This window comes from Typopeltis vanoorti, chromosome 25, assembly GCF_054136105.1.
Source record: "Typopeltis vanoorti isolate ZY-2024b chromosome 25, IOZ_Tvanoo_1.0, whole genome shotgun sequence".
Lineage (NCBI taxonomy): Eukaryota > Metazoa > Arthropoda > Arachnida > Uropygi > Thelyphonidae > Typopeltis > Typopeltis vanoorti.
In genome coordinates this window covers 12771483-12783955 of record NC_143573.1, presented here as the reverse complement: position 1 = coordinate 12783955, position 12473 = coordinate 12771483, and the positions used below count along the sequence as shown (strand labels likewise).

The 12473-nt window shown below is 37.5% G+C and overlaps 1 protein-coding gene across 2 annotated transcripts in view; it reads left to right on the top strand.

The window, feature by feature from the left end:
- ND-39 (NADH:ubiquinone oxidoreductase subunit 39) overlaps positions 1-12473 on the top strand; it is a 287270-nt gene that overhangs the window by 172002 nt on the left and 102795 nt on the right. For both annotated transcript variants that reach the window (XM_090414724.1, XM_090414725.1), the window contains exon 8: positions 3902-4012. In XM_090414724.1, the coding sequence (XP_090270850.1) occupies positions 3902-4012 (111 nt within the window). The remainder of the gene's footprint in view (positions 1-3901; positions 4013-12473) is intronic.

The window sequence follows — 12473 nt, the reverse complement described above, 5'->3', positions numbered from 1 at the left end:
GAAAATCCTAGGGAATTTTTTAGCTATGTGGCCAGTAGGAGGAGAAATGACTGTGGAAGAATGACATTGTGGGATAAAAATGGGAATAGAGTGACTGATGCAGAGGACATAGTGGAATTGTTCAATGAACACTTTATTGGAGTATTTTGTCCTGGAGGAGCCAATTTGAATACTAGAGGGATAGGGCAGGTTTCAGGTTTAGAGGTGCAGGAGGAGAGTGTGTTCTAAATACCGAGTACTCTGGATGTCAGTAAAGCTGTGGGACTGGATGGTATCTCACCACGAGTTTTGAGAGAATGTGCTAGGGAACTGACAGTGCCTTTGACCTGGCTTTTCAGTGAAAGTCTGGCTGCAGGAAAGGTGCCCATGGAATGGAAGGAAGGTAAGATAGTGCCATTGCATAAGGGCAGTAGCAGATTGGAAGTGTCTAATTATAGGCCAGTTTGTGTGTCATCAGTAGTTAGTAAGATCTTGGAGAAAGTAGTGAGGGACTGTATACAGCATTGGGCAGATGAGGATAATGTTATCTGTGAGAGTCAACATGGATTTGTGAAGGGGTGCTCTTGTTTTAGCAATATGCTAGCCTTTTATAATAAAGTTACAAGAGCATTAGATGAGAGAAAGGCATATACTGCCATTTTCCTAGACTTAGCAAAGGCATTTGACAGGGTGCCACATGATAAGCTGATATTCAAGTTGTAGCACATGGGTCTGGATGTCAGATTGTTTAACTGGATTCAGGATTGGCTGTCTGATAGGTATCAGAGTGTTATGTATGGTGGAGCAATATCAAAGAGGCAGAAGGTTACAAGTGGGGTTCCACAGGGCTCAGTACTGGGACCTATATTGTTTAACCTTTATATCAATGACATTGTCCGTGGATTGCAAGGGGATATTCAGTTGTTTTCAGATGATGCGAAGCTGGGAAGGGTTATTAGTAATAGTGCAGTTGTGGTAGCCCTGCAAGAGGATTCGAATAAGCTAGATAGATGGGCAAATGAATGTGGGGTGTCAGTTTAATGCAGCAAAATGTAAGGTCTTGAGGTTTGGGACACATTGATGGGACGCTGCATACTCTATGGGAGGAGTTAAACTGGAGGAAGTAGGGGAGACAAGAGATCTGGAGTTGATGATTGATAGAAACCTGAAAATTAGGGGACATATTGCAAAGATGGTGAAGGTAACACAGAGGATTGCTGCAATAATGAGCAGGACCCTGACCTGCAGAGATAAAAGGGTTATCATTCCGTTGTATAAGACTCTGATCAGATCACACTTAGACTATTGTTCTCAGATCTGGTCCCCAGAATTTGAACGGGATAAATTAACTCTGGAAAGGGTACAGAGGCGGATAATAAAGATGGTTTCAGGACTGTACAATGTTAGTTATGAGGATCAGCTGAGGGAGTGTGGACTGCAGAGTTTGGTGGATAGAAGAAGGAGAGGTGATATGATTGAGACTTTTAAACTGTTGAGAGGTGGTTACAGAGTTCACACTGGGGAGTTCTTTCGCTTGGTTGAACAGCGGGAAGGAGTCATGACAAGGGGCCATCCCTGGAAGTTACGAAAGGAAACTGTGAGCAAGAAGGTGAGGAGTGGTTTCTTTGCATGGAGGGTGGTTGAACCATGGAATGCATTGCCTGATGGAGTGGTGAGAGCGAGAACAGTCAATGCATTTAAGGAGTGGTATGATAGACTTTGTGTTTCCTAGGAGGGAGACCTCCCTCGAAGAGTCTTGATAGACTTGTGTTTCTTAGAAAGGACCTCCCACAATGAGTCTTTTGACTCGATGGAGGCCTGAATAATAATAAAAAAAAAACTTGGAGACCAAACGGTAAAATATGAAATCATTTGCAATAATACAAAATTTTATCTTAGTTTCATGATGTCTCAAGAGTTTAAAATTCTGTAGTTCTGGTGAGAAGAAGAAGATGAAATAACACTGAAAGTTCTTAGTAAGTAAGTCAGAAAGTGCCCAAAGAGAATACAGAGAAATTGAGAAACTGTGAGTTAAAGTAGTTAAACAAAAGTCGTGTGCCAGCTTTGATGAGAATATAGAAAATAAATATTTAAAAAGATGGCAAAATGATCTGGAGGCTATTGTACAAGATATTTAAAATGCCAAAAGGAATATTTTAAAAATAATCAGATAATAAATGCGATGTAAAAACTGAAGATAAAGATATTCTGGATATGTGGAGTAATTACTTGGAAAGATTGTTAAATGATGTAACTGGTAATACAACAGTGATAAAAATATTCAAGAGGAATGCACTCAAAAATACATATCAATACCAGCTGGAATAAACCTCAGACACCTGAAATGTTAGAAAGGCAGCTGGAAAAGATGTATTCAACAGAAATGCTCAAATATAGAGGTATAAAAGATTTAATACCAACTACAGTGAATAATTAGTTGATGGATTGAGTGGTTGAGACAGAGAGTTGTAGAGTAGGTGCCCTCCCTCGATGAGTCTCTGGACTCCCTGCAGGGTGTCATGTAATAATAATAATAATTCATAAGGGCAAATTCCAGATAATTGGAATATAGTTCTCATAGTACCATCAGTAAAAAAGGGAAATAAAAGTAAATGCAAGAATTTTCCAATTGATGAACTTTCTGAGTGTTCCAGGTAAGATTTATACAAGCATACTTGAGAAGAGGAAGAAAAATTGTGTAAGGGAAAATCAGAGAACAAGCTAAGCTGGGTTCAAATCAAATAGCAGTTGTCAGGATCGGATTTTCACTTTTAAGACATGGTTGAGAAATCCTGAGAATCTTATCAAGTATCTGTATTTAAGATTACATCTGGAAAAGCATATGACAAGGTGTCAAGAGACAAAGCTGTTCAAAACATTACAGTTATATGGTGTAAATGAAACATTATTACAAAGCAGTATATAACATATACTTAAGTTGATAGAGATGAAATTTTCATTTTCTTTTAGTGTGTTGTTGTGACAATGCATGCTGAAGGTTATAAATATGTTATCAGAAGATCATGTGCAGAATTACTACCATAATTTTCATCATCATCATCATCCATTAATAACCCCTCGACATCGCTTTTACCTAGCGATGTCGAGGGGTTATTAATCAACGTACCTAACCGTTCAGAGGATAAGGTGGTCAGCCCTATGCCCTGGTTTTTCCTATGCCCATAGTGGTGTTGAGTTCTCAAGGCTAGTTTGTCTGCTTTGCGGGATGAAAAACCCCAGATAAACCGGGGAGAAAAACCCTACTGTTCACGCCGAAGACCAGCTAACTTTGCTATGGCTGAAAAAGATCTTTAAGCTCCTCACATCAGCGACGGGAATCGAACCCAGGACACTCCTTTCTCAGGCATATGGTTGCGAGGCACATAGCCACTCGGCTAACCGTGCGGACGTGATGCTTTATATTTAACATAAAAGCTGAATATGTTCATAGATCTTAGGATCCTAAATGAAATATATGCTTTTATTCCAGGATGTGATTTTCTCTTGTTAGGAATATGATGTATATTGTGTATGATACTGTAAACGTTTTTTTTCCTACGTATAATTGTAACTTTTCAGCATGCAGTACTGCTAATATTATTAGTTCCTACCAGCTATGAGGAGGATACAGAGACCATCTGCGTCCTCTATTTATGCAATATTATTATAATGCGTGCTAAAGGACATAAAAATGATCTGATCACAGGGTCACAGAGATACTAGCATTATTTTATTATGTGTTTGCATTTCATGCAAAAAACTAGTTATATTTCCTTATACAGGTAGTTTTTTTTTTTTACATGAAAGGCATTATATTAATTTATTGTTATGCATAATTGTGAAGGTAAATAAGATAACAGTAATTTTTGAGTAGTTATTTGATTTCAGTAGTGTTTTTAATTTGGCTGATACTAAATTTCAGACCACAGCGCTACGAACTTGGAGAGTTGATTGATTGGTTTCATCGAATAATGAGGAAGGATAAAGACTGGGGTTATAGAAGAATCGATTTACGTTTCAATCCATTTTTCTGGTATGAATTTATATAATTAATTTGTTAAATTCTCTTTGTAAGCATATATGAATTAGCTCATTATTTCTCTGTTATTTTGAGTCATATTGTTTTTTGAACCTAATTCCATTTCTTTAGTAAAATAGAAATTATAATTATTACGTTACACTTGAAAGAAATTTTGTAATCAGCTTTTAAATATGTAGGTTTATATGAACCAATAAAAAGGGAAACTAAAATACATTAAGCTTTAGAATATTAGACTTTAATGTACTCTCTCTTTTTGAGAAGAGTTTGAAAATTCTTCCAGGAAATCAAAGGCCTCTTGCAGGTTACACATTTTCTAAATATCTATCATATCTTTCTTTAAAAACATTCTCTAAACATGCACTCATGTTCCTATTAGTCCATTCCACGCAACCACCATATGCCATAAGATTCTGGACCTCACATGCTTCCTAACCACATGTCCTTACTCAGTTTCCACATGATGATCATAAGTTTTTCCACAACTGCTATGAACCATAGTCTCCTTTATGTTTATACTATAAAATTCTTTTAACAGCTCCTGTTTCTATCATATCTTCGCTGTTTGTACTATTACTGAATCTTGAAAGGCCAACACTTTCTCTAGTCTTCCTGTACACAGTTGCGTAGACAAAATATCAGTCAGCTGTTGCAACAACACTCAAACCGAACATCATCAGAGTTGAAAGTATCAAACAGAAAAAATGTGGAGCTAGTAAAAGAATTAGAAAACCATATCTACATGATAGGTATTATCAAAATGAAGACTAAAACAGATGAGTTCCTACTAAATAATAACTGTAAAATATTTTATATTCAGACAATGGTGATCCCAGAAAGAAATGAGTATCTCTAGAATTTAATACTAAACACAGATATAAACTTGATGAATGGCAGAATTTTCAAGTAGAGCACACATGAGCAAATTGGATAGTGAAATTTATTTGTGGCTATGAACCTAACAGAAGGTTCTACCAAGGAATTGGAAAAAAAAAATTTGTATCATTAGGGTTAGCATTTGACATAAAGGAAAAGCCTTTTTTTTTTTTTTTTTTTTTTTTTATTTGGCAATCTAAATACAGATTATGAATTGAATACCATATACCTAGAAATAAATATAGGAAATTTGGAGAAAAGAGCATTGCTAATTCATGATGGTAAGTACTTATTGGATTTCTGTTCAGGACTTGCTAACATTTTCAAACATCAGGATTTACATAAATTCACATGTAAAGAAAATACTATAACTAAGAAAATTTAGAATATATGAAAAGGAAGTAATCACCATTCAGTTACAAGCAAAGCAAAATTAGTATCTTTGAAAGAAAAATATATACCCAATTTTTAAAAAGAATCCAAGTCAGAAGCTATTAGAAATAAACAACATTGAAAATTACAAAAAATCTGAAAAAAAAAATAAAATAAGATAATAATAATAAATTTGACTGATTTGGCTGTGGTGAAATTGCATGCAAGGATATAAAAATCTTTTATGTTGATGGCTCAAGAATTTAAAGATGCAGTTCAAGAAAATAAAAATCATACTGAAAATTATTGGCAAGTAAGTTAGCAGGTTCTGAAAATACAAAGAAAAACGTAACAAAGCTAAACTACTGTATTTACAAAGTAGCTAAACAGAAGTCATTAGAAGACCTAATGTCCAATCCTCATCTTCTTGTGGTGAACCCTGTTGGCTACCCGGATACTGAACGAACGAGGACGGGCTGGAAATTTGACATTTAGCCGACCAAATTGTATTCCTATTGGTTAAACCAAAATACAAAATGATGGTACAACATGACAAAATTTCATGCTGGCTGGGGGCATCGCCCGGTTAAACAAGGCCCCCCCCATTGTTTTTGGCAGGGAACCAGGGTGAACAGTGAAAAGTCAGCTACTGGGACAAATCTGAAAACACATGCCAACTCAACATCACCAGAGTTAAAGATCAGTACTATCAACATAAGAAGCCTGAATGGCAAAGATATGGAGCTAGCGGAGGAATTAGATAAGTACCAGATCACCATAATAGGGGTGACTGAAACAAAAAAGACAAAAACTGGTGAGATCTTTCTGAGCAATAAACACAAAATGTTATATTCAGGCAATGACAATCAAGGAAAAGAAGGAGTAGCCATAGTATTCAACACAAAATACAAGGCTCATCTTCTTGAATGGCAGACAGTGTCAAGTAGAGTGATTTGGGCAAATATAAGAATGGGGAACTGGACAATGAGACTTATTTGTGCCTATGGTCTCACAGAAGGTTCTACTAAGATAGAAGTAGAGGAAGTTTTTGAGGCTCTAGAGAAAGCTACTGACACAGTGAAAAAGGAAAAGTTGGTCTTTGTTGGGGATCTAAATAGCAGAGTAGGAAATTGTTGTCTTCTTCTTCTTCTTCTCTTCTGTCTAAGACGGGTTGAGTCTTCTCTTGAGCAGGATCTTCCAGTCTTCTCTATTCCTTGCTGTTCGAAAAAGTTCCTTATATGTTCTGCATCCCGAGATGTTCTTTATTAATTTCAGCCAGGTAATTCTTGGTCTTCAGGTCTTCTTTTTTCAGTTGGAAAAGTATTGATTAGGACGTTAGGAAGTCTGTCTGCATCCACGCGTACAGTGTGTCCAAACCATCTCAGTTGTTGTTTTTTAATTTTTTCTATTATTGTCTTTTTATACAATAGTGTCTGACTGTGATGTTTGTTTTCTTTTCTATCCAACTTGTTCTATTTATTTTTCTTAAGCATTTCATTTCAAATGCCAGCAGTTTTTTCTCCTTTTTTTAACTGTCCACGCTTCTGCTCCATAGATGACTGTTGGTATAATTATTGCTTCATATAATTTGATTTTGGCTTGTTTGATTGTTTGTTTTCCAGATTTTCTGTAATTTTCCCACGGTGGTCCATCCTATCACTATTCTGTGTTTGATTGTTTTGAGTTCATCTATTGTTTCTGTTAGTTTTGATCCAAGGTATATGAAGTTGTCTACTTGTTCTATTTGTTCTCCATTTAGGGTGGCTGAGATGGTAGTTCTGTTCCTCCCTATTTTCATCACTTTTGTCTTTTGTATATTTATTGTCATGTCATATGTTTTATGGGTTTCGTTTAGCTTGTTGATCAACTTTTGTAGTTCGTTTGGAGTTCTTGCAAGAAGGACGAGATCATCTGCATATTTGATATTATTTATGTTTAAACCTTTGACATTGATTCCAGGCTCATTGTCTATTGCTTTCTTTACAACTTTTTCTAGATATATGTTGAATAGGCATGGGGATAATGGGCATCCTTGCATTACTCCTTTTTGGATCTCTATGGGTTCTGTTGTGAGTGTGTCCTTTTTAATTATTGCATTTGTCTTAGAGTAATATTTTATCAGAAACTGTATTATATATTTGTCTATTGCTTTTTCTAGTAGAATTTTGAGAAGGATTTCTCTGTTGATGTTATCGAAAGCTTGTTTAAAGTCCACAAAATAACAATATAGTTCTTTATGGTCTTCCCAGCTGAGCTCTGCTAGTTGGTGCAATGTGAAAATTTGGTCTATTGTTGAATAGTTTCCTCGGAAACCAGCTTGTTCTAGGCCTATCATTTCTTCGTAGGTGTTTTTTAATCTATTTTGTGTAATTCTTATGAATATTTTATAGGTGTGAGGGAGTAAATTGATTGGTCTGTATTTTCTGCAGTCTCTTTTGTCTCCTTTCTTGTATATTGGGATGATCTTTCCAGTTCTCCAGTCATCTGGAATCTCTCCTGTTTGTAGTATTTTATTGAATAGGGTTATTGTCAGGCATACAAAAATGTTTTGGGAAAATTTGGAGAAAAGAGCAAAGCTAATAATAATGGCAAATACCTGTTAGATTTCTACTCAGGACATGGACTGATTATTATTAACATCATGTTCCAACATAAAAATGTGCACAAATTCACATGGAGGGAAGAGGCAAGGAATAAGAAAAGTCTCATTGACTATGTTATTGTTATAGTGATGTTTTCTCCCTGGTGCAGGACATCAGAGTGTACAGAGGATTTGAAATTGGAAGTGATCACTATTTAGTCTTCAGCAGGATAAAATCGAATTTCATATTGAAAAGAATGACATGTAAGAAAGTTTTAAAGCAAATAAAATTCTCGTGGAAGGGCTTAGACGTTGGTTATGCATTTTCACTATATAATTTAAGGAAATTACAAAGTACTAGGATATACATTAAAATAAATTTTAATATATTTCGATATTTCGGCAATGTCACGTTGCCATTTTCAAGAACTTAAGTACAAGACACGTGCACGCAGGCACAACAAAACAGTAAGTGAGGAAGAAGTAGGAAGCTATTATTTCTCCTAAAGTCCCGATTGTGTCCTCTAGCGGGCAATGTTGGTATTCTTGGGTGATTGGGTCTTCTGATGTAGGTTTCCCAAATTTGAGAAAGTCTCATGCAGCCAAATTTGTTGAGGTTTGGATCGTTTCTTAGGGCTGAAGCTGATTCCATGAAAAGCCTTTCATATCTGTATTTGCTACGGTGTATTATCCTGGCTTTCTTCCACCATATTCTATAGCAGGTATCCAGCGCATGGTCAGCAAGACCAGAGTGGCTGTATTGGTGAAAGCGGATGTAGTCCTTGTGTTCTGAAATTCTGATATTTGCTGTCCTGCCTGTTTGGCCAAAGTATGACAGCTTACAGATGCAAGGGACCTGGTATACACCAGGTAGGTCTAGGGGGGGGGGGGATACAGCAGATAAGGGATGCCAATTTTTTTATATGGTCTGTAAACAGAAGTTATGTTTTTTTAAGATTTTTGTGATTTTTTCCGAGGTGCCTCGGATGTAGGGTATGGTGATAGATTTAGAGTAATCCTTGTTGTGAAGGGGGGAGGGGGTTGTGGTTTGTTGGTTTCAATATTTTTTTTTTTTTGGGGGGGGGGGGGGTAGCCATTGGCTGAAAAAGTGTTGAGAATGTGGTTTAGTTCTGTGATTAGGGCATTGTCATTCGAGCAGATAAGTTTAGCCCTGTTGTGTAGTGTCTAAATGACTCCATATTGTTATGTGTGTGGAGGGGATTGTTGGTGAATGTATCTGCCTGTATGGGTGGGTTTTCTATATACTGAGAAAACCAAGGTTCCATCAGGCTGGCGGGTGACTAATGTGTCTAAGAAAGGAATGCATTTCTTTTTTTCCTCTTCTAGGGTGAATTTGATTCTGGAGTGTTGGTTGTTTAAGCGTGTTAAGAAGGAAAGGAGTGCATCAGAGCCATGTGGCCAAATAGCAAATACATCATCTACATAGCAAAGCCAAACGGTTGGTTTTTGTGGGGCAGAGTTTAAGGCTTTCTCTTCAAAAGTCTCCATATAAAAGTTGGCCAAGGGTGGGGAGAGTGGAGAACCCATGGCTGTCCCCTCTATTTGTTTGTAGAATTTTCCTTGCCAAAACAAAATAGCCTGAGTTCATTGTGAACTGAAATAGGGCTGTGATATCGGGAGGAAATTTAGCTTGGATTAGCTCTAAGGATTCTTTGAGTGGGACATTTGTAAATAAGGAGGAGACATCAAAACTGACCATTATGTCAGTGTGTTTGAGTGTAAGGTTTTCTATTCTGGCTTTGAAGTGGGCTGAGTTTTTTATGTATGAAGGTGTGTTGCCAGTATAGTGTGAGAGAGCTTTTGCCAAATGTTTAGCTAGTTTGTATGTGGGGGAATCAATGCCATCCACTATGGGACGTAATGGCACATTTTCCTTGTGAATTTTTGGGAGTCCATAAATACGGGGGGGGGGGGGGGTATGGAGTTATATGCTTTTAATTTGTTAGTGATTTCCACAGGCCAAGAAGTGACCTTCTTAAGGAGCCTGTGGAGTTTTCTAATTTGTGAGTTGGTGGGATTATACTCGATAGGGAGGTAAGTGGCCTGATCTAACAATAGAGTTTTCAGCTTACCTGTGTAATCCGTTTGGTTAAGCAATACTGTGGCATTCCCTTTGTCAGCTTTGGTGATTATTATTTTCTTGTTTTTCTTTAATTCTAATAGCGATTTAATTTCTTTACTGGGCATGTTGGTTTTAGGTGGTTTAGCTTTGTCAGAACACAAGCTACATCCAGTCTGATATCGTTGGCGATGTGGCTTAGAAGGTGTCGAATCCCGCATTCAATTCGTATCATGATATCCTCAGTAGGTATTCTTCTGGGCACAATGGCGAAGTTGTGGCCATGTGCGAGGGCGTCGAGTGCTTCAGGTTTCACACTAAGTGACGACACGTTAACTACCGTTTCGGTAGGAAGTTGCAGTTTCGAGATCGCGTCCTTTTTTAAATTTTCAAATTTTTTGATGTGTTGATCTCGTACCTTTTTAAATTCTTTCTCCGCTGCAGTGCACGAAATGTCGTATACAATCGACCAAATTTCGTGGCTTAAGGTGCTTTAAAGGTAATCTTCGAGTGCTTGTATAGCTGAGTTAGCTTCACTCAGGAAATGGCGAGTGATGTCAATTTGTTCTCTGAGTAAGGCTTGGCTGGCACGGTTATAAATACGAAGCGCCTTTTGCGAAGAGAAACGGTGCTTGAATTTCACACAGTTAGGGATTACCTGGTTATCCCGGCAGCACTTCAGGAAGGCGAGACGATTCAGTTGTCTTATTAGCTTCAACTTCAATTTCCCGTAATGGCGTGCTTTACGTGCGATAACATCTCCGTGGATAATCGTTATTCTCGTGGAAAGGCTTAGACGTTGGTTATGCATTTTCACTATATAATTTAAGGAAATTACAACGTACTAGGATATACATTAAAATAAATTTTAATATATTTCAGTATTTTGGCAACGTCACATTGCCATTTTCAAGAACTTAAGTACAAGACACGTGCACGCAGGCACAACAAAACAGTAAGTGTGGAAGAAGTAGGAAGCTATTATTTCTCCTAAAGTCCTGATTGTGCCCTCTAGCAGGCAATGTTGGTATTCTCGGGTGATTGGGCTGAAGGCTATGGTCAACAATTCCCTCCCCCCCCCCTCACAACAATATGGAGTCATTAAGACACTACACAACAGGGCTAAACTTATCTGCTCGAATGACAGTGCCCTAACCACAGAACTAAACCACATTCTCAACACTTTCTCAGCCAATGGTTACCCCTCCCCAAAAAAAAATCCAAAAACTATTGAAATCAACAAACCACAACCCCCCCCCCCCCTCACAACAAGGATTACTCTAAATCCATCACCATACCCTACATCCGAGGCACCTCGGAAAAAATTACAAAAATCTTAAAAAAACATAACTTCTGTTTACAGACCATATAAAAAAATTGGCATCCCTTATCTGCTCTACTAAAGACCAACCTCCCCCCTAGACCTACCTGGTGTATACCAGGTCCCTTGCAGCTGTCATGCTTTGGCCAAACAGGCAGGACAGTAAATATCAGAATTTCAGAACACAAGGACTACAGCCACTCTGGTCTTGCTGACCATGCGCTGGATACCTGCCATAGAATACAGTGGAAGAAAGCCAGGATAATACACCGTAGCAAATACAGATATGAAAGGCTTTTCATGGAATCAGCTTCAGCCCTAAGAAACGATCCAAACCTCAACAAATTTGGCTGCATGAGACTTTCTCAAATTTGGGAAACCTACATCAGAAGACCTTCAGTCCAATCACCCGAGAATACCAACATTGCTCGCTAGAGGGCACAATCAGGACTTTAGGAGAAATAATAGCTTCCTACTTCTCCCTCACTTACTGTTTTGTTGTGCCTGCATGCACGTGTCTTGTACTTAAGTTCTCGAAAATGGCAACGTGACATTGCCGAAATATTGAAATATATTAAAATTTATTTTAATGTATATCCTAGTACGTTGTAATTTGCTTAAATTATATAGTGAAAAAGCGAAATAAAAGTTGAGCAGCTCTCAGATGTGAACTGTAGACTAAATTACACAAAAATTATTGAAGAAAAAATGAAAGAGTTTGATAATAGGAACCAAACTTTAGAGATTCAGTGGCAAGCCATGAAGAAAACCTTGATTGATTCAGCCAGAGAGGCATGCGGTGAGGTTGTCTGCAAGGATAGAAAGATCAGAACTCCATCGTGGACACAGGAAGTTAAAGAGGCAGTGAAGGAAAAGAAGAAAGCATATCAAAAGTTCCTGGCAAATAAGTCAGCTTGTGCTCTTAGAGAATACAGAGACAAATGCAAGAATGCTAAACACTGTGTAAAACTAGCTAAACAAAAGTCATGGGAGGAATTTGGCAAGAACATAGAAAATAAATATCAAAAAGGTGGCAAAATATTCTATAGGTTGTTGAAGAAGCTTAGAATAGGAATGGAGGAAAGAGTGCTGTAAAAGGAGTTAGAGATGATAAAAGTGAAATGAAAACGGGAGAAAAAGATATCCTTGAAGTATGGAGTAATTACTTTGAAAATTTGCTAAACGAAACAAGCAGTGATGACAACACAGTGATAAAAAAACACTG